Here is a 22,962-nt window from a genome sequence, read left to right on the forward strand (position 1 = left end):
GCAGCAACGAAAGAAAGCCGGAAGGAAACAACGTCAGCGGCGTCGGAGAAAGGGACTGGAGAGTCAGGCTGGCCGGCTGATGCCGCCTCTGGTGAGCCCGCCTGTCCGGCTGTCCAGCATCCGGTCCATCAGAGGCCGGTCGGTTGTGCGCCGCGCTCCCAGGATCAGCACATCTACCCCGGGGTGGCCGCCGCCTTCGCGGACCTTTTCTCTCCTTTTCATGTTTCTGAGCCGAGCACGCGCAGACGGACACATTGTGCCGGAAGTTCCAAGGCCTCTGAAGAAGGATGGCGGGGGAAAACGTCCCGGTACCTCGGCTTCAGGGCGTCTCTGCAGAGGGCTTTAGGCAGCACCTCTACCCACAGGTGGGAAGCGAGGAAAGACTCATGGGAGCCCTAACGGCGACTCCGAACGGGGTTCTTTCGACCCAGGGTGGGGGAAAAGCTCAAGCGGCGGACCTGGCTCCTGAGGACCGCGGGGAGCTGGGTTCGAGAAGCGAGGGCCGCCTTGCAGTTACTGTGGCCCTCGAGCCTGTCTTCTGCCGGGTCTCCTCAAGTTTAGGGCAGGATTCCAGGCTGTCTTGGTGAAATCAGCACTTGTCCCTGTACTGAAAAATTAATAGGTCGGGAAGCACAGCTTTTCATTCCACCGAAACAACAGGAAAGCAGCAGGAATCTCCCAGGAATCTTACAGCGGTCCTGGGTTTTAACTAACTTGGATTTTAGTTGAGGCGTTGGAATCCCTTGGTTCTTCAAAAGAAAATTCACAGAAAAATACTGAGGGCCCCGTGTTTTTTTTACTTGCAATACTTTGCAGGGGAATCCAGACTTAACAGAGCAAGGAGTCTAGCAGGTAAAGAAAAAGACCCCTAACAGTTACAGTTAAGTCTGTTTAAGGTAGGAGGAGAAACCCAAAACAAAATTAAAAAACACTCAGGAGTTTTCTTCCTTGATAGTTACATCTGTAAGGGTGTTTATAGAACTACAGTTCTGAGGTTTACAAGTCAGATGAAGTTTTTTCTTTCGGTAGTAATAGTCTGCATGAGAGGATTCAGACCTTCGTTTGTCTCAGGGGCTGGTGTGATGCTCTCCCTCTCCCACTCCCCCATCTTAGGCTGTGTTAGGCCTATGATCCCGGCAGGGCAGTGTTGTGAAGATTGAATGATGTAAGATGTGTAGCAAAATATATTTTGTATCTTAATCATCCCAGACAAGAGTAGTATGTTACAAAAGATGCATCATTAAGTTTCATAAAGTAGAAAGTTATAAAACCTGTGGTTATAGTGCATTACAACTAGAAGTTAATTACAGCCAGGGATTTAGCTCAGTGGTTCTGCTGCCTGCCTAGAAGTTAACTACAGAATTGAAAGGAGATCTTTCTACCTGGAAACACCAAAGTGAAAAATATGAGGAAGCACAGTCCTATCAGGTTTTTAAAAACATATACTAATAGTTGTATAATTAACACTTGCATATGGTACAGGTGCGTGAATGGACAGACCAGTGAAGTCCAGAAATACCTCTTTCCAAGTATGTGTCTAGATATACACATTCAGAAATAAATTCTTATTCATATAGAAATTTACCACATAATGCACATAGCATTCCACAAATCACTGGGGCAAAAATTAACTTTTTAATGGATTGTATTAGAGCAGTTTTAGCTTCACAGCAGCTAAACTGAGCAGAAGGTACAGAGATTTCTCATCTAGTCCCACTCTCAGACCTGTGGAGCCTCTTCTGTTATCAGCGTGCTCCACCAGAGTGGTACGGTTACTGGAGCTGATGAACCTACGTTGACAGTCACTTTCACCCCAGCTGTGTGGCTCAGTGTTCACTCTTGGTGTTGTAGGTTCTGTGGGTTTAGACAAATTCATGGCACATTTCCACTATTACAGCATTATACAGAGTAGTTTCACTGCTCTGACAGTGCTAGGATAACTGAATAGTCATTTAGAATATAGTAAAATTAGATTTATATCTCATATTATATGCAAGAAGGAAGTCCAAGTGGATCAGAAAAATGTGAAGAAATGAAAGTACTATAAAAAAATGAGTAAATTCTAAACTCCAGCTCTATAAGTGGCCTTCCTAACCATGACTCCAAATTTGAATGTACTTTAAAGTGTTTTACTTTTTAAAGTAGTAATAATTTAAAACATAAGGATGAAGAAGGATTTTGTTTTAAAAACCGTAAAGTAGAAAATAAAAAGTGACAAATGAACCTAACAGGGAGGATGAGAAGTAATGTAGGTCACTTTTTAAAAAAATATATAAACAGTACTTTATCTTTAGTCTAGAATAAAAAGAAATGAAAACTGAGTTCTGGTTAGTAAACTTGTTTTTTGATAATAGTATGACCTAACAATTCTTAAAGTACTTTCTGTAAATCAAGGATTTTGCAAATGTGTAGATGATGATGGGAATTGAGTTTCTCACTGTTGGAATAGAGTTACAAGTATATAAACAATAAAGACTAGGGTTAACCTTGAAATATGCATGATTTGTGCACATATGCATTAGGAATGTGTATGTGTATAATACATACATGGAGAGAGAAACGTATATGGTGTGAGGGTTTGTGTTCAGGGGTACGCACACAACCTCATGATTTTTAGCTTGGACCACTGAGAAGGAAGAAGTATTGATGCTGCATTAAACATTTTGCATTTAAAAGAAACCAGAGCTACTGGAAGATATGACTGATTGACTGCAAGGCTAGCAGAGAAAGTATAAAAGGATGCCAGAGTGTGGTACTTGGCTGTAAAGTAATGTTCAGGTTAAAAAGTTAACAATTATTAGCTTGAAAGGAACCTACTAGCCAAATTGGGGATAATTTGAGCATCAAAATTACATCAATAGATTATTACCCATGGAGTAAAATAAGTAAATGGAGAAGTTAGAACTCATTTATTTTTGCATTAGGATGCCAACTAATGTAGAAAAATGATGTAGATTTAAAAAATCACTTTGTTACACTCATTTTAATGGTACTTGATTCAGGCAGCAATTGCCAGTTGACCAAAGTTAATATCACAAATACTAGGGCAAAATATCAAGTGCCCTGTGATGTGGTGCCCTGGGAGGGCCACAGCATTCATTCTGTGGGACACGCCTGCAACCCTAATGCATAAGCTGACTAATCATGAAAAGATTGCACGCAAATCCATGTCAGAGAGCATTCAGCAACATAACTGGCCTGCACACTTCAGAAATATCAAGGTCATGGAAGACAAAGGCTGGGTACTGTTCCAGAAGAAAAGAGGAAAAAGAGGGCAACTGGTGTAATTTGGCATCTCAGACAAAGTTCTGGGCCAGAAATAGAAATAACTCTAAAGGAAATTATTGGGGCAGTTAGTGAAATCTGAATCTGGACTGTGGATTCAACAATAGTGTTATGTCGTGTGAAATATAATTTTGATAATTCATGGTTATGTAAGAGAATGTCTGTTGTTAGGAAATCTCTAAGCTTTTACAGATAAAAGGCATGATGTCAGCTATTTAACCTTAAAATGATTCAGCAAAAAATAAGTTAGGTTTAATAATCACTCAGAGTGAGAGCAAACAATAAATTAAATGGGATATAATATTAACAGTTGGTGAGTCAAGGCAAAGGGTATATGCAAGTGCAAATTCTTTGTGATCTTTTTTTTTTTCTCCCAATACTGGATGCTCAAGCCAGGGCTTTCACACAGCTGCATCCATAGTCCTTTTAAACATTTTTAAGTTTGAGAAAGGCCTCACTAAATTGCCCAAGCTGGTATCACACTCATAATCCTCTTGCCTCAGCTTCCCCAAATTCTGAGATTCCAGGTGCTTGCAACATTTTTAGAAGTTTGAAATGGAATCAAAATAAAAAGTTACCAAAAATTTGACTGTAGAGTACAAACTGTAAGCATTTATATTTTCATCATAAAAACATGGAAATATTGTATGTTACATTTGGGTCTGTCTTCTTGTCTGCTGCTGCTGCTGCTGCTGTTTTCCTGATCTTAACCTTTTGTCCCGGGTATAGCATGTGGGTCCTCTTCTCATTGTAGTGACAGCATTAACTGCCAGAGCTTTGAGTTTAAGCATCTCAGGATCAAGAATCAGAGCCAAACACCTTTTTACCAAATACAGTTACTGCTGTGTTCTTGATTTTCACAGATGTTTTTGTTGGTTTTTTTCCCTTACAGAGAAAGCCTCTTGTGTTGAAAGGACTTGATCTGGGCCCATGTACAAGCAAGTGGACAGTGGATTACCTAAGCCACATCGGCGGGACCAGAGAAGTGAAGATTCACGTGGCCAGAGTAGCACAGATGGACTTCATTAGTAAGAACTTTGTATATAGGTATTTTCTTCTGAGGTTTATTCTGGGATGCAAATAAGTTTTTAAAAACATTTAATATGTTTTTCTATTATTATACAAAGACCATATGGCGTTTTGTCTTTCACTAGTTTGATGTAATCTTACTGGTAAAGAGTGGTTCTAAAAAGGCAAGAATTCTGAGTTCACATAATGATATAAAGACATATCTAAAGACTTTTAAAAATACGGTGTATACCCAAGACCTTTAGGGGAGGACTTCTATAAATAGAGTTAGTTATGCCTACAGTTGGATCTACTGTATTCATTCAGTGCTTGATTAATATATCCTACCACATTAGTAACTTAACTAGCACAGGAAGTTTTTTAAAAGGCTCATGTTTTCTGTGCTCTCCAGAAATAGAAGACAAAGTATGTTTGGTATAATCTTTCATCAACTTGTGTAAATATTTTTAAAATCATGTTTAATTTTCTTTTTTGATGAAATAATCTTAAATACCTTTAATTTCACTCAGGGTTGTCATTTTATGCTACAGAATCTCTTAAAAGTAAATAAGAAATGGTCAGAAGCTACTGAATGTCTAAACTTGGAAGCTTTAAATGTTACCTTGTAGATTTTATATACCGTGTCTTCCTATGAGAGTCATAAAAACTGGAGAACTCTGTAGTTTTTAGTAAGTGTAGTTCCCATTAAATTAAATCATTGAAAACCATGTAGTTTGCAAAAGACTTGAGGTCAGAGGTGAGCTACACAAAGTTTCCAATGTCCAGGGACATTCCTTTCTCATTAGATGTTTCCAGGTTCACATAGCAGCTGCCAAAGCATTTCTCAATTCTCAGGTTTTTTTGAATAGTCACCATTAATAGTTTTGGTTTCAATAGGCTATGAATTGAATTTAATTGCTGTAAGTTCTTTCAAGAGTAAGAACTTTTCACTTTTTATTAAGTCATGAAAGTGGAAGAAAGTACTGGAATGAATAGTGTTTTTCAGCCGCAATTAATGATGTTTATTTTCTAGCATCTAATGCCATATTAAATGGGTATTGAAACTTCATCTTGAAGTGCTTTGATGTTTTGTCATGCCTGTTAAACTTTACAAAACTTATTTTGGAAGCACATGCACTATGTGCTATCCCAGCTTTCTCACAGCCTTCCAGTAGAATTACTAAATTACAAGATTATTGTTTAGTGCAAAAAAAAGAAGTAAGTTAGTTCTTTCGGCTTTTACCAGGCAGGAGGAAAGAGAGGAGATATGTAGGCCAAAGACACACTGGAAAGGAGGGAATCCTACAGATATCTGTGTCGTTGATTTTACTTTTCTCCTTTATCAAACATATGGAGCCTGATGCACTAACAAGTGTTAGCTTTTACACTATTCCGTCCAGAGTCAGGATACTGTTGACAGAAGAACCTTGTGCAGTGAAATGAAAGGATGTTCTTGCTGTCTTCTGACTATAGGGTTAGTTTTTTAAAAAGTACTGTAAATCCCTCCTGAGCCTTGGTTAGGTGCTCTTACCTAACGTATTGTGTAATTCTCATCAATTTGCTCTTACTGTGTACTTTCATCAATGCTGGTCTTGACTTTGCAAAAGAGCCTTTCCAAAGTGGGCACCTGGACCCTCGAGGGTTTTTTTCCCTTTTTAAAAAAATACTGATGACTCCCTGTATGGTGCTGAAGGGTGTGTTGTGGTCATGGCTAACCCAGCATCGTTACTGAACATCTCATGTGTGTCAGATGTGTGACAAACATTCTGGGCTGCACTTCTCATTTAAACTAGAAAACAGTCTGGGAGGTAGGTATTGTTTACAGCGATTGCAAAGAGAAGAAACTTACTCAAGAACACATAGGGATAAAGCGATAGGAGCCAGGATGTGTGCTCAGATTCAGACTCCGCATCTCCCCTCCCAGACCCTGCCTCCACTGTGTGTCTGTGTGCTTGTCCCTCAAATGGTGCTTCAGCAGCAGGAGACCTTTTGCTTGCTGCATGAGATAGGTAAAGCCCCAGCTGAGGGGTCCCCAAGGGCGGGCGTTAGCAGCACCCTACTTTGCTTCTTTGGTCAGCTACTTTACTGCTCTTGCAGCCTTACTGTTCTGCCTCGAGTTTCTCAAGGTCTTGAAATACTTCTGTGTTCTTGCTGCTAAGAAAACTCAGCCTGGGCAACCATACCAGTTACGTGGCCTAGATGAGCTCCCTGTCTGTGCTTTTCAAAGATGTTTTGGTAGCAGTGAGAGGTAGGTGCGTGCCGAGGCCTGAGATGGAGAACATCGAGTAGGGGCCACCGAGTAAACTTGCTGATCTTGCCGATCAGAAACTAGAGTGGGAGTATTTGCATTGGTCTGAGTAGACGGCAGACTCCTTTTCTCTGCTCAGGACTCACTCACACAATGACCAGGACAATAGTAGTCCACGTTCACACTCATGGGACCCACCTGCCCCTAACTGGGCTCACATTCACTTAGCTTTGCAGAAGAGTGCCAGGCAGGAAGCAGCACTCTAGCAGGACAATAGCCTCAGGAGTCCATGGAAACAAGGGCCATTTTTTTTGGCTCACCAGTGACAACTTAGTTTAAGAGAACAAGGCAGTAGAGGTGGTATTGAAATATCTAGCGAGGTAAGTGTTCCCCAGAAACCCTGAAAGTGGCCCGAGAACAGGGTTTCTCCATACTCAATTATGAATTACTGTACATTGCTCTCTGCTTCCTAACAAGTTTGTTTAGTTCATTCCCAGGTCTTCTAGTGCACACATAGCTCACCAGTCAAGGGTCACTTATATAGCAAACACCATAGCTGCCATTTCATGTTCTAGGAAATCAGTGCCAGGGCAGAGTGAGCCAACCCAGCGTCATCTTCTCCTAGCAAAGGAGAGTTTCCTAACTGCTTGTCTCCATCTCCCTAGTACAGATTTCGAGTGAGAAGATATTTGGAAATGACATTGGAAAGACTATAATCTTAGATGAGAGGTTTGGCAGCAGGCATGCAGTGGGGAGCAGAGGGCAGGATTTTGAGGACCCCATTGTCTTGTTACTGATACAGTGTCATATTCATACCAGGCAATACTTTCAGTCTGAGAAGGTTGAAGAGATAGGATAGGACCTAGAAAAAATGTAGCCCTGTCATCTCAAGAGTATGACGTACAGGAAATGAACTCTGCTTCCAAAATATCCAGTCTTGTTCTCCAGGATGGAAGTGTGTAAGTCAGTTTATCCTTGCTCTGTCTAAATATCTGAGAAAAAGGAGAAGAGATTTGCATGGGCTCATGGTTTTCAGAGGTTTCAGTCTGTGATGGACTGGCTTCGTTACTTTAGACCTGAGCAGAACATCATGGTAGAACAAAGCTGCTCACCTCACAGCAGCCAGGAAGCAGAGAGCAAGCGTGAGAACCCCAGAGGAAGGGCCCCAGATACTGTCCCCAAGGTCACACCCCATGACCCCCTTCTTTCAGCAAGGCCCCACTTTCTAACAGCCCATTGAGCTGCAGACTTGCATAGCACCCTCAAAGTCTGGTGGCTTCCCCAAAGCCCATTGGCTTTGGCTTTCCAAACCTAGGCTATGGGGAAGAAAGTTTGAAGGATGAAAACTGGTGACTTCCCTGGAATTCTCCTTGAGCCACTTCTCAGAAGCCTTAAAATGACACAAGGTGGTAGCAAAGGGTAAAAGTGGTGTTTCTGGCTTCTGTGTTTGGAGATTGTGCTGAAAAGCAAGAGGGTCTGCATTAGACCCTTGGCCTAACATCTCTTCCAGAGCAGCACTAGCAGTTTGTCCATTCGTCATCACAGCCCGAGAGCTTGAGTCTTTGCAAAGGTAATCAGAACCATAAAAGCATTTTTCTATCAGTAAGCTGGAATAGAAGGATATTGACTTATAAGAATTATGTGTACTATAGACTTAAAAATCCCTAATTCTAAAGTTTCAAATAACAGATCAAATAGACATACTGCCAAATGAATTTTGAATATTTAGAATTCTACAGAATAGGTCACGATAAAAACTGGATACTGTAAAATAGAAGATTGAAGCCTATATGTACAGTGATCTTATTAAATGTGTTTATTCTAGAACTTTACCTTTTAACAAGTTGGTCCAGAGGGCGGCTGAAGAAAAGCATGAGGAATTCTTTCTTTCAGAGGTAATTGCTATACCATGTCTTAGGAAGCGTTGCTGTCTATATACTAAAGGGTTTTCTGCTGCCAGAGTGGGCATTGTGAGCCTGACTGCCTGAGCCACAGACAACTCTGCTGCTCTCAAAGTGTTCAGCTCTGACTGTTACTCTGCTGTGCTGAAGCAGACTCGCCTGTAAGACAGAGGCCATAACATGCCGCACTTCACCGGGCTCCTGAAAATTAACAGAGGAGTCTGTAAATGCTCAGCAGTGTGCCTGACCCATGGAGATGACTCATTAAATGTTAGCTGTTATGAGCACTTCCCTGAAAGTGCTGTGGTCTAATGTGCGAAGCTCAAAGCTAACAGAGAACTCTATTTTCATGTCTTACGCATTTGACTACTTCCATGTTTTTTTCTTATCAAATGGTTTCTTTTGTATTTGCTGTAAAAGATTACATCAAAATAATTCTTATTTACATTATAGTGCAGCTTTAAGTAATTCAGCCTACATATCTTGAGATAAGGCATCAGGATTATACATGTTCTTAAAAACTCACTGTGTTATCAAAAAGCACATTTAAAAAATAAGGTACTTTTTAGCTCCCCATGGTGGTGCTCACCTATAAGTCTAGCGATCAGGAGGCTGAAGCAGGAGGATCACAAATTGGAGACTGGCCTGGGCTACACAGCAAGTTTAGGGCCAGCCTAGACTAATAGCAAGACCCTGTTTCAAAAATCCAAATGAGAAAAAGGATGAACACCTTGTTAGGCTTTGGGTAAAGCTGTTGCCTGTGCCTGAGCTGCCAGGCCTGGACTGTTTGGTTGATAAGGTGCTGTGTTTTTACAGTTTTCTCCCCAGGATTGGTTCTGCTAGATCAGCCAGGATCCCGCAGACTCTGTCCTGTGCTGGGAATGTCTTTGAAAACTGGTTCTGTTAGCTGGACCTGAGAACCAGCTAACTTCATAGCCTTGCCTTGGCCTTGCATATTCAGTCACCCTTCAGCACTTCCTGTCTGAGGGGCCTGAGCAGCACACAGTTAAGTAGCCATGAAATGGGAGGTAAAGGAAGTAGGGACAGGAGGAAGGATTAAGTCTAAACTTACGGAAAGGGTGCTGTGAACAAGATGCACAGGGAAGGTCCACTTGGGTCTCCCGATGCCAGGCCGCTGAAGTTGGATGTGTGGGAGGGCACTGCTGTGAAAGGCCAGGGAAGAGGCAGTGTGGGTGGAGTGAGAAGCCCTCCGCTCCCCTAGACTCCTGCACGAGACCGCCTGTCAGGAGTCCTTCACTGGCTGACAGGGACTGGGCTCCTCATCCACACCGGCCTTGGTCAGAGTTGCCTCAGCAAAGGTGCTGCCTTGGTTCATGTGCTGCCGTGCACTGGAAGAAGTTAATCCCATTCCTTTGAGCTGAGCACTGGGTTTTTGGAGGAGGATCTCTGTCTGCTGCATGGATTTAAATTTTTGATCTTAAATGCCAGCTCTGTAGAAAACCCTTGGAATTCTGAAGAACATACTTCAGCCAGTAACAGATTTATAGAACTTGTCTAATATGGCAGCAAAACAAACAGTGAAGCTGAGAGTTCAGTTAAATTCATGATCATAGAGTTTGATTGTGTCTTGGGCAAATAAGATTACAGTTTGAAATCTGTGTCACAACAGTCCTTACTCATTTCAGAGGGTGGAATTCTTGAGTTGGATTGCCCTTGCTCAGACCTGGCAGAGCTCAGGTCTGTTCTCATGGGAAAGGCAGGCAACAGTGAATGCTTTTTATTGTTTTTGCAGTGTTGGGGATCAAACCCAGGTCCCTGTGCATGCCAGGCAAGTACTCTGCAACTGAGCTACATCTCAGCCCTCAAGTGAGTGCTTCTGTAGCTCAGACAGTTCTCCATTTAGCTTCTCAGTGAAGTATAAATGATAACTTTGGAAGTATCTCTGTAAGTTTACTGCTATGAAATGAAACTTCTGATTCTTTCATGAGCTGACTCTTAAGGATTTGGCTTGCGATTTACATTGGCCGGCCTGATAAAATGCAGTGTTCCAAACGTTTCGATGGGTAGAAATACAAGATATTTATCTCTTATTATATGTTTGTGTTGTAGTAATAAGTCTGATGTTGGCCTTCAACAGGTTTTTTGCAATCACTTCTCCTGTACAGATGGAAGCCTTTTACTAAGCGTTAAGACACTGTTAAAAGAGGCTAGCTGTAGTGATGTAGGATAAAGTCTGAAGCAGTGCGGATTCAGGTGTGCTGCCTACAGCACAGTTACTTTGTGCCCCCAGTCACTGTTAGGAGCAGCGTGTGAAGACATTTCTCCATGTGGCCAGCAGAGAGCATCAGTAGAAAGGGGAAGATATTTGAGCATTTTAGAAAATGACTTCACTGGGTCAGATTTTAAGGCTTATTTCCTTTTTTCTTTACTTCCAAATATTTTAAAGTGAATGTTGACATTATTTTTCTTTGGGATGTTTTAAGGATGAAAAATACTACTTACGATCACTTGGAGAAGACCCTAGAAAGGTAAGAATTGTGTATTTAAAATAATTGCTTAAGACATAGGTGGATGTTAGCTGGTACTGTAACTTTTATATTTACAGAGTGATACATAACATGTCTTACTGTGTTCTTTTCTCAATGATTTGTGCCCCTAATAAGATCAGTAACCACCGTTTGGTTCTCAGATAGGACCATAGAATCTTAGTGTTCAAAGTAATGTAATTTCTACACCGTAAGAAATCTCATCAATTGTATATTTATAGATGCCCTTTCAACTTAATGAAATATTAATCCAAAATAATTATGAAAATCCTGATCATTGTACAATCTTAATTACATAGTCAGAATTATATAAATACAGCTTTAGTAGAGTACATGACAGTTATGTAAGTTTTGCTTAGAGTAGCAAAAACTTTCCATAAATGAAGTCTGTTGAGCTTAACAGCAGTGATACTGTTGAATCTGCAGTCTTATTGCAGGGTTTGTTATTCTTTCACCTGAAAGATCAGTGTTTGCAGGTGGTCACAGCGTAGCGCTTTAGAGCACTGAACAGTTTTGCCCCTTTCTTCTTAATAGCCTGTAGGTTGTTGGCAGTTTTAGATAAAGTAAGCATTATGCTAATATTGTGTTTATTATTAAAATTCTTTGCAGATATTTTTCTCTAATTATCTTTATGTTTCTGTCTAGGATGTTGCAGATATCAGAAAGCAGTTTCCTTTGTTAGAAGGAGATATTAAGTTTCCAAAATTCTTTGAGGAGGAGCAATTCTTCTCCAGTGTCTTCCGAATTAGCTCACCTGGATTACAGCTTTGGACTCACTATGATGTATGCCATATTAGTGAGAACTCTGCAGCTATGGTGGATCTTTATAGATTAACATTCAGCAGCTCCTCCTACAGGCTACCTTAGAAATCTTGACAGTGCAGCTCTCAGAGGTGTTGGGTTTGAGCAGAGGCCCTGGCTGTGGAAGACAGCGATGCAGGGCTGAGCTCCTCAGCTGACGGCATAGCCTTGTTTCTCATGCTGTGTGTCTCTGTGGCCTTAATTCCTCACCATCTATGTCTCATGAAGTGGGTTGGGTTTTGTTTTGTTTGTTTAGGGTATAGAACAAGGCCGCTAGGTAAGGGAGAAGTGTTAAAGTGATAGCTTGGGGTGCGAGAAAACGTAAATGGCACTCATACCTCTGGCTGCCCAGCATGGTGCTGTTCAAGAGAAAAGCAGAGCCCGTAGAGAACTGTTTCCAAATCTAAGAATCTGGAGGAATCTGAAAGTCTTAGTATTTATGTCCCTTGAGAACATTCAATGTCTGCTGTATTAGTAGGACAGCAAGATATATGTAATACTGATCTCGATTATTGATTCATTGGTGTTCTATGGTTATTTCAGTTGCCTATCACGTTCCCACTGGCTTGAACCACACTGGTGGTCCATGCATGACTGTCCCATTGGGCGACTTGTACCACTGGTGTACAAATGGATCTGATTACTTTTATCTGTCTTTTTACTAATAAAATTAATAAAAAGCCATCTGGTGAGGCAGTCATGCATATACCACTGGTGTTCAAGCTGCCTGACAGGCAGTAATAATGCGGCCCCATTGTGAGTGTGTTAAATATATTGTATATCTAAGCACTTAAAAAACATTTAAAAGGCTACTATTTTATATGATTTGGTGTTAGGAGGTAGAGAAACAGGAAGGTAAAGCAATACCACTAGGTTTCCAAAGACTTTTTTTAAAGTTCTAAATCAAACTTATGTTTTATACATGTATTCTATAACTCATTTAAAGACCTCTTGGGGAGATTTTAGCATAGTCAGTAAATTATAATTGAGACAGACATAAAATCTTAGCATATTGTTTTTTTAGGGTTTTATTATTATTATTATTTTTGGTACCAGGGATTGAACTCAGGACCTTGCACTTATGAGGCAGGTGGCAGAACCACTGAGCTAAATCCCTGCCCCTAAATTTTTTCTTTGGTACCGGAAATCGAAGTCGGGCCCCTGCGGTTGCAAGGCAGGTGGTGAAACCAACCACTAAGCTAAATCCCCAGCCCTCTTTCTAGGGTTTTATATGAATGACATGGTGATAAAATGATGTGATTCATACATTTTTTAATGATAGTCTATGACTGTGTTTTAAATTTGAAGTAGTTTCTTTTACCTTGAGTTAGAATATAATACATAAGGCTTTTCTTAAAAATAAGTTAGGGGCATGCTAGTTATAATTATATAGTTAAGGTTTACATAAGTAAAGGTTTGGTGCTACAATGCTTCAGTAGTGATGATATGTGAATAATCATGACTATATCTTGTCTAGCATGTATCTTAATTCCTTAGTTAAGAATCACATGGCTCTGGCTTTTACCCTTTCACCCTTTCTGTAACAAGAAAGTCTGCCCATGCATACATAGGAACAGTTAAAAATTGCTCAGTTGCTGGGGATCTAGCTCAATGGCACTGCTCCTGCCTCACAAACATAAGGTCCTAAGTTCTATTCCTGCTACCTAAAGAAAAAAAGAGAAAAGATTGCTCCATTAAGGGGGGCACCTGTAAGCTGGGTACTGGGGAGGCTGAGGCAGGAGGGTTGAGAGTCCAAGACCCTCCTGGGCTCCATAGTGAGTTCAAGGTCAGTGTGGACTATGTAGCAAGACCTTGTCTCATTTAAAAAAAAAGGTATATTAAGATAATTTGCTAGGTCATATTCCTATACAAATAATTTCATAGTCAAGATACCTACAACCAAATTAAGGTTGAATTACGAGTTAAGCAGTGGCTGCAACAGTACCTATTTTTCTAACACTTAGTTTTTCTAAGTGCTTTTAGTCTGTTCTTGATGTTGGTCTTAGAGCATCCTTGATGGCCAAGTAGAATAAAGATTAGCCCAGGGAAATCTCCGGTATGTTTAACTGGCCGTGCGGACAGTTCATGGTACAGTTAGGACAGTTTCCTAACTCCAGACTTAACTGATTCTCCAGTCCTTCCCATTTTAAGGCAGCACTCACTACAGAAGTATCCTCAGTAAAGGCATAGTTATATTGAATACAATGTTTTCATTGTTACATAAAAGCTTTAGGCGGTATAACTCAAGTCTTATAAAAGAATAAGGCATAACATGTTCATGATAGGGCCATAATTCATACGGCTTGCTGCTGGGTAGCTTGAACCACCAGTGATACATATGTGACTGTCCCATGCATGACTACACTTTTACTACCAGTGGTACAAGCTGCCCAGGGGGACAGTCATACACGGACCACCAGTGTGGTTCAAGCTGGCAGGAATGTGTTAAGCTAGGCACAGTAATCCCAGCTACTTTGGAGGCTAAAGCAAGAGGATCAGCATAGGCAAAAAAATATATTTATGAGGTTTACAATTAATTATTTAGAACATCATTGATTCTGTTTGAATTTTATGTACTGCTTACCCCAAGTTCTTCTTGGCCTTCAGGTGATGGATAACTTCTTAATACAAGTGACTGGAACAAAGCGTGTTACACTGTTCAGTCCTCGTGATGCCCAGTATTTATATTTGTCAGGTACGGTTTTATTGAAGGTTGTATTTCTAAAGTCAGTCTCTTTATTCACATTAAAGAACAATTTAGGACACATCTTCCTAATTAGGATGTATTGTATTCTCAACTGCTTATGTGTATACACACAGTGAGAAGCCATATGAAGAATGAGATTTCAGATTATCATAATTACATTCCATAGTTGTCAGTGGTCACAGTGAGAAGCCATATGAAGAATGAGATTTCAGATTATCATAATTACATTCCATAGTTGTCAGTGGTCACAGTGAAAGAGTGGGCAATTGAAAACTCCGTTTCCAAATGATTGAACAGAAAAGAATTAATGGTCAAATTTATATTCATGATTACTTTTTTAAAAGAATGCCAACTTTATCTAATCTGTATTACCTCTGTTTGGAACTTTTCAGGTTCTAAATCAGAAGTGCTAAATATCGATAGTCCAGACTTGACTAAATATCCACTGTTCTCCAAGGCAAGAAGGCATGAATGTTCCCTTGAAGCCGGTGATGTGTTATTCATTCCTGGTATGATTTCTAGACCTCAGTCGTGTGTTGTTTATGAAGTCTGTGTTGTGTTACTCATCTTTTAAGTGTGTTTCTTTAGTGCACACTGTGTTTGTTGTCCTGTACAAGATGATTCTTCTACACAGCTCTGTGTGTGTGTGTAAAGCATACGTAGGCAAGCTCTTAGAAAATTAACAGTCTTCTTTTTGGGAGCAGTCTCAGTACAGTCATGCACTACATTAACTGATTTAGTCCATGATAAACTGGGTATTCAGTGGAGGTCTCCTAAGATTGTAATGGAGCTGGGAACCCTGTCACCAGTAATGATGCAGCCATCAGAATGTAGGGGGCAGGGAACAAGTGCTGAGTGCATGGCGACAATGGTTACCCCTCCTGCCTGGCCAGCATAGGAAAGCATGGCACACAGTTCTATGTGGCACCTAATACTTGATAATGAACAACTGTTACTGGTTTCTCTGTTCATTTTTAATTTTTTTTGGTGGTACTGGGGATTGAATCCAGGGCCTTGTGCATGCTAGGCAAGTTCTCTTCCAGTGAGCCACATCCCAGCCCTTTTTGTGTTTTTATTTTGAGACAGGGCCTGACTGAGTTGCCCAGAATGACCTTGGGTTTGTGATCCTTCTGCCTCAGCCTCGCAAATAGCTGGGATTACAGGTGTGCACCTCTGTACTCGGCTATTCCTACTTTTAATTATTATTACTTAACAAAAACTCCTGTTACTCATCTGAAAAATGAGTAAAGTAGCCCTGGGAAGGTCCTTCGGGCATTTCCACATGAAGGCACTGTCACCCTGAGCCCTTTCTGTGCCAGGATGGAGATGAAGGCAGTGAGCGTGGCCGCCTGCCCCCGTGGGAGGCTAGGTGAGAGTGTTATGTTTGTGCCGTTGTTTTTTACAAAAAAAGTTTTAAAATTAGAAATTTTAAAATTTCAAAAATAGAAAAAGCTTAGAGAAGAATATAAATAAAATGATTTATACTGCTGTACAGTGTTTTTTTTCTGTACCGGGGATCGAACTTAGGACCTTGCACTTGCTGGGCAGGTGGCGCCACTGAGCTAAATCCCTGGCTGCTGTACAGTGTTTTAAGCTAAGTGTTACTGTAAAAGTCAGAAGGTTAAAAATTAAAAATTTAAAAGTTACAGTAAGCTAAGATAATTTATTGACATTTTTTATAAATTGAGTGCAGCCCGAGCATACAGTGAAGCCAACATTCGCCCGTGAGCAGTGTGCAGCTATGGGATACAGACGCTCCTCATTTAACAACCATGTTCTGTTCCTGCTACTGGGCTGTTAAGTGGATTGTTCGCTGAATGGGAAGTTGTATGTAGTATGTACATTCCAGTATTCAGAACAAAGAAATGGTCAAAGCAAACTCCAGCTTGATGACTTTGCTTTTATTTGCATAACTCTTCCATGCAGTACTGTCCATGAAACTATAGTACCGTACTGTACAGTCAGCAAAATTACAGTACTGTATAAACAAGGTGAACTGTACAAAAAAGACAGGTCGTAAGTCTGAGTGGTGTGTTGTAAATCTGAACAGCCATTGAACAAGTGGGTGGTTAAACAAGGAATGTCTGTACTGTATTATAAAGTATCATCAAGTGAGATACTTTCTATTTTGGGAAAAGATTATCCTTGGTGGTTTTTAAAAATCATTTTATTCCTAAAGTATTTAGATATTTTAGAATTTTTAACTTCAGCATTTACCAAGTAATGGTAAATATTTTTCAGAACCAAAACAGATTAGAGGTTGTAGTAAATATCAAAATATTACAGTCTCAACACTTGTGATGCCCAGGGATGTAGCTCAGTGGTGCAGTACTTGCCTGGCAAGCATGAGGCCCGGAGTTCGATTGCTGGTACCAAAACAAAACAAAACACCTGTGATGTCTTTCGTGTGCCTTTTTCTGTGTACAGAATTAGTGTCACATAATATTTTTATTCAGTAAATAGGCATTAGTTTGAATGTCTAAAATTTCAGTGTTTTTAAGCATGGTGATATAATTCACACCTGTAACACTTGTAAAGGGACATTCTGTTTGTGTACTTGATATCTCATATCTGTATTAATAGGTTAATAATCATCAATACTTCAGTGATAGAATCAAATTTATAATATCAGTAAGAAAAACATAGTTATGTAACTTGGGGCTAGATTATCAATTCTGAGAATAAGGAATATGTTCTTTTTAATCTCTGTATTCTTCAGGGGGGAAATCTGATACATTGACTGCAACCACTGTCTTAATATTAAAGACATTGCCAGTTTTTAAATTCATATTTAAATCTGTGGTTTTTGTATCTTCAGAACATGGTTAAGGACTATGCAATTTTCCCTTAATCTATACTTGATTTTTAAGAAAAAACCCAGAAATAATCTGCATATATTGTAGTTTGAAACAAAAGCAAAAGCCCCATCTTGGGATTTAAATTTAACAGAATAGTTAGCCTTTTCTTTCTCTTATACTAAATGACGGAAGAAGGGTTCCAAAAGAATAGTTAATACTGAAACCATGTCTGAAGACTACTTTTGCAAATCAAAATATTTTAATCTTTTGGTTTTTGAGTACTCTTAGAATGACTTCTAAAATTTAAACCTTCCTTTCTCCCTTTGACTAGATTAAACATTTCTGATGTGATTAGTACTCAATGTTTGTTATATTGTGGGGTCACTTTAGTATTCCTCTAGCACTTACATTTTGGAAATGCTTAGATTCCATTGAAAACAAACTAAAATTTCTAGTGCAAATAAAAATTAATTAGATATGTAATAGTTTATTCATCTCCACCACCAAAATATTTGTCATAGTTTTATATACTTATTGTAAGGAAGCTGAAAAAAATAGGACTATAATTGCATTAGAAATACAAAACTGAGGAAGCTATAATGAATGCAAATTGAAGCAAGTTAGAAAACCAACTTGGAGCTTGAACAGGAAGTCTTTGAGAACAAAAGTACTGTACTGAATCAGAAAAGGTCAAATATTCTCCTCAAACAATTGAAATGTTCTGTGTACAAAAAAAACCCATTTTTGATGTGGTTGTATGACTCAGGAAGTATAAAAACAAGTAACACAAAACACAGCCCCAAATTAGAGAACTACAAAACATATATAATTATTATATCTTTCAAGTTAAAAGGAAATATTGCTATTTCTAAAGGTTTTAGAAGTAGGGGTTATGCTCCTGACACTTTAAATTGGTTGGCAGTTCATTGAAGTTAAACGATTCTGTTAGAAGCTGGGAGTGTGCTAATGAAGGGCTCTGCTTACAAGGATGATTTCTTACATTGGCTACATGAAATTCGTGATACTTCCCTGACATTTTGGTGTTTTTTTAAAAAAAACAGTAGGTTTTATTTTTAACTTTTTAAAACTTTCTCCAGCTCTATGGTTCCACAATGTAATTTCTGAAGAGTTTGGAGTGGGAGTGAATATCTTTTGGAAGCACCTTCCATCTGAATGCTATGACAAAACAGATACCTATGGAAACAAAGATCCAACAGCAGCATCAAGAGCTGCGCAGATTCTCAACAGAGCCCTGAAAACGCTGGCTGAGTTGCCAGAGGAATACAGGGACTTCTATGCACGGCGAATGGTCTTACACATTCAGGACAAAGCCTACAGCAAGAACTTTGAGTAAATAAGGAAGTGAATCCAGTGAATATAAACCTTGTAATAAAATTTAATTCAAATATGGGAAGAGAATAACAGGATGTAAATTAATTTTTAAAAGATTGACGCTTTGTTAAAACCAGAACAATAAATCAATCTCAGATTTAAAGATTAAATAGGCATGCAGGTGGGTGTTTGTGTGGTTTCTGCTCGCTACAGATTAAGAATTAAAGAATGCTGTGCTGGGACCAGTTAGCCTTAAGATGCAAATAACAAAATTCAATTTAAAATGACTTATAAAATATATTGAATCACAGTCTACAAAGTCTGCTGGTAGAGTAGGCTTCAATGTTTTTCAATCCCATGGCTCAGTAACGTCACCAGGAACTTGGGGTTTTACCCATTTTCCCCCACAGCTTTGGCACATCCGAGGCCAGCTGCCCTCGTGGTCATGGATGGTGGCCAGTGGCAGTCGGGGCCTTGCACATCTTCATTTGCATGCAGCACAAGAGCCTGGCTGTGTCCCAGGGCCTTGGCTTGGTATGAGAACACTTTCCCAGGATTGCTACCAAATCTTCAGGGCCTGTTGCTCTCAGGGGGAGACCTGCTAGCCCTGAGCTGGTCATTGGCAGAGGGTCTGAAATGCCCCTAGGCCAGTCAGGCCTCTGGGCACTGGGCACTACATGAGTAGAGTGGAGGGCAGAGTGGGTGAGTTTTAAAATCAGGGTTCTGACAGCAAAGGGAAAAAGGTGGGCAACTAAGAGTCTTGCCTTCCACTTGCCTGTAATCAGAATCTTTCGAGGCAGGTTTAAAGGACAATAGATGCCAGGTCCAGTCAGGTAGAACAAGCAGGTGCTCGTTTTGGTACAGGCATCTTAACAGACCTCCCAGATATGGGTGTGGTCAGGACTGAGAATCACTGCTTGGATGGTAGTGATTTGGATGATTAGTTTTGTGATTTGTCCAAAGCAAAGGTTTGCTCTGATCCTGATTTTTCTTGCCACCCAAGATGTCGCCTGCTCCTATTAGAAAATAAATCAATCGTAGTATATACCCATGTCTAAATTGTAGCCTAGTCGTCTCTACAAAATACTCTATTCCTTTTTAAAAGAAATATTTTCGTTTCTCTGGTATGAGAAACTAAAAGTGTAAACAAGGATTAAAATGATTAAAATGAATAACTGATATTGTGAAATAGGAAGAAAAGGTCCAAAGGGGTAGGGGTAGGGAAAAGGAAAGAAGGGAAAGGAAAAATTATGAGAAAAGGAAAAAATGGAAACAAAATCTTTGTAAATAGGGAGGGGTGGAAGGAGTGAAGGGAGGACAGGGAATGGGAAAAAGTAACCAAGATACATCACGTACAGGTACAAGCATCCAACGATGAATGTAAATGTATACCTAAAATGTACCAATAAGAGAATTTAAGCAAAAAAAAAAAATTTAGGTTTAAGAATGAGAAAAAGAACATATGAGACCCTAATGATGTTGTCTTGAAGACAGCCACTATGTCTATCTGTGCTACTCGTTTTACACCTACTTATTCCCTGAACACAAATGTGCGCATCCAAAGCAGTCTCTGTGTACATCCTCTTGGTGCATTGTAATCATGAAAGAAATCATATTCTCTACTGAAGAAAATCCATTCATTTATCAACAAAGGACAAGTATATTAATTCTTATTTTCCTAGGTATCTGGAGATACTGAAATCATTGAGATCAACAAAAGCAAAAAAATCTCAGAATAGGAATTGTCAATATATTAGCTGTATCTGATTATCAGGTTTTGATCTTTGGCTACTTAGGTTACAGCAAGAACTTCTTTAGTAATTCCTTTAGTTCAGGAAGGAAAGAAAATCTCTTTGTACAGTATTTAGTCAGCTTTTAATAAAATGTCCATTTTTTTCCCTAACCAGTAAAAGAATTGATGCAAGGTATAAATCCAGAGTCCTACAGAAATCTTGGACATAAAATAGTTTACTGAATGTTCATTTTAATTTAGTTTGGTTAGTGAGAAAGCAAACTGGGAGCTCTTAAGCAAGTTAACCAGTGAAGCTTGTTTTCCTCATCTTTAAGTGAAACACACCGCATAGGGTTGTTGCAAAAAAAGTCACCAGGGAACAGTGGAGGGCTGGTACATATTGGTAGCTAATGGCTGTGCTAGTTAATCCCATTTAATGTATTCTTTCTTTGCTGAAAGAGCCGAGATAGCTCCTCGTGCAGTATTAAAGTATTTAGAAAGCTACAGATGAATTCTTTGGGATATTTTAAAATTATTTCCCTGGTTGCAAATTTTAGTATCAGGGTCAATTTTTAAATCAAAATATTTTATCTTTTTTGCCATCTGGGTTAAGGCCAAATAAATTACACAATATGTTAGGTGCAACTTCTCAGGGATTCCAGATCTTTTATTGTTGGTAGTAATCTTAGAAGTTATCTCATTAGCCTGGATTGCAGGTACAGACAGCTGTGATAGAAACAGATCAGTTCTGGTGAACATGTTAGTAATTCTCATTCTTCCTACCCATGTGCAGCTCCTCTCTGACACCCCTGAAGAGACCAAACATAACTTTTCTTTGGCTAGAGTTTGGGAGCTTGACCCCATGCACAAAAGGATTCTTTTCTTTCCCAACAAAATTTCTCACTGCCCTGCTTGCTAGATACACAAAGATTCAAAATAAAACTAATGAACGAGTAGGTGGTAAGAGTATAACCCCCAAACTGAATAGTATATAGCCAAAGAGCACAACAGAAGTGTATGTTATGGCATAAAGGAAATTAATTACGTGAGATTTGAAACTATGGCACTTTCTGTGTTAAAATAAGGCATAGCTAAACATTTCTTTACACAGGCATAGGATTTGCTGAGTGACACACAAGCCAGCGATAGCGGCTGCCTCTGTAAAGAGGCTGAATGACCAGGTGGGAAGACAGATCTGGAGTTTTATTTGAATTTTTGTTCATGTTCATGTCAGGTCTGCAGAGTCATAATTCACCTTTCATGAACAGTATCTGTCTTAGTACATGAGTACATTGGAATGCTGTTCAGCAATTTCAGACTTACTTTCATTAAACAAGGGTTACTTCGTAGTCTTTATCCTTTTGAAGCAGATTTGTGAACATTCAGAAATAACCTAGTGACAAAGCTGCTCTCACCTGTAAAGTCAGCAGACATTGAAGCTGAACCCAAGATGATGACCACAAAAAATTAAATGCAGGAAGTTAGAAGGCAGGCCTGGAGAGAACTGAGCTGTTGGTCCTTCCTTCAGTGCGAAGACATCATCTGGAGGACCTAACAGATTGGGTTGTCTTGCTTTGAGCATATGGACTGCTGGGTGCCTTTAATACACCTAAATTCTAGAATGGTCTTCCTGCTGTCACTACCACTAACTGGTGTAAGGGCTGATGCGGCCTCTCGGCCGTTAGGAAGAGCAGTGCGTTTCACTGTACCCCCAATGCATGTTTCTCAACTTTAAAGGCCTAGTCACTTTCTCCTTGCTGAGACACCATGCCCAACTCCTGCAACTCAAAGGGGTTTATTCTGGCTCAGTTACAGTCCATAGTTGGCTGGCGCCAGGCAGAAAAGGGCACAGACCTGGGCAGAGGAAAACTGCTCATATTGTGGCAGCCAGGAAGCAGAGAGCAACGATAAACTTCCAGGTCACTCCAGCGACCAGGCCCCACCTCCACCCAGCATATTTAAGCTGTTGGCTTCCAGATCCAGTGACATTTCAGTAGCCCTGCCTGCAAATGCATGAGGCTTTGGGGGCAGATATAGAGACAGACCTTAACAAGCCCCCGGCGAATTAGGCTGCAATGGCTTTCTTATGGATACCACACCTTGTTTCGCATGTACTCCTTTAGTCTATTACAGTTTCCATACTAATGTGCTGTCCCTGTATTGCCTAGACCAGTGACAGCGAAGTTTTTTGAGCTTTCAATGGCAACAAACAGCTGGCTGCAGCACGTGCACCACAGGTTTGCCACTACTGGCCTAGACCCTCCTGCCTTTGCTGGGTGTTCAGATATTGCATGAATGAAATAAAAAATAGATCACACGAGATTCTAACCAAGTTTCTTGAGGAGATAAAGGAATACAAATACCTGAAATGATTAGCAAAGAAAGTAACTTAAAGAGACTTTGTTCTCTAGGAAACCCAACAGAAGAAATGGATATAATGCACATTTTCAGAGTAATTTAAAGAGATGTGTTTTTATAGGAGAGATGTTTAAAGTTGTGCATATGAAAAGCATGGAAGGGCAGCCGGGTGTGGTGGCACACACATGTAATCCCAGCACTCGGGAGGCTGAGGCAGGAGGATCATTGAGTTCAAGCCCAGCCTGAAATACAGTGAGACCCTGTCTCAAAAACCAAAAAAGAAAA

General features: G+C 40.0%; 1 protein-coding gene across 1 annotated transcript; it reads left to right on the forward strand.

The window, feature by feature from the left end:
- Positions 1-194: 194 nt before the first annotated feature.
- Tyw5 (tRNA-yW synthesizing protein 5) lies at positions 195-22,908 on the forward strand. The gene is made up of 8 exons (XM_004871678.4): positions 195-365; positions 4,178-4,332; positions 8,367-8,436; positions 10,887-10,931; positions 11,595-11,732; positions 14,358-14,445; positions 14,850-14,966; positions 18,353-22,908. Exons 1-8 carry the CDS (start codon positions 288-290, stop codon positions 18,607-18,609), a joined length of 948 nt encoding a protein of 315 aa, XP_004871735.2. The 5' UTR covers positions 195-287; the 3' UTR covers positions 18,610-22,908.
- Positions 22,909-22,962: the final 54 nt, after the last annotated feature.

The sequence above is a fragment of the Heterocephalus glaber genome, unplaced genomic scaffold, assembly GCF_053883595.1.
Source record: "Heterocephalus glaber isolate CG9 unplaced genomic scaffold, H.glaber_assembly_v1.0 deba00001743, whole genome shotgun sequence".
NCBI classification, from domain to species: domain Eukaryota; kingdom Metazoa; phylum Chordata; class Mammalia; order Rodentia; family Bathyergidae; genus Heterocephalus; species Heterocephalus glaber.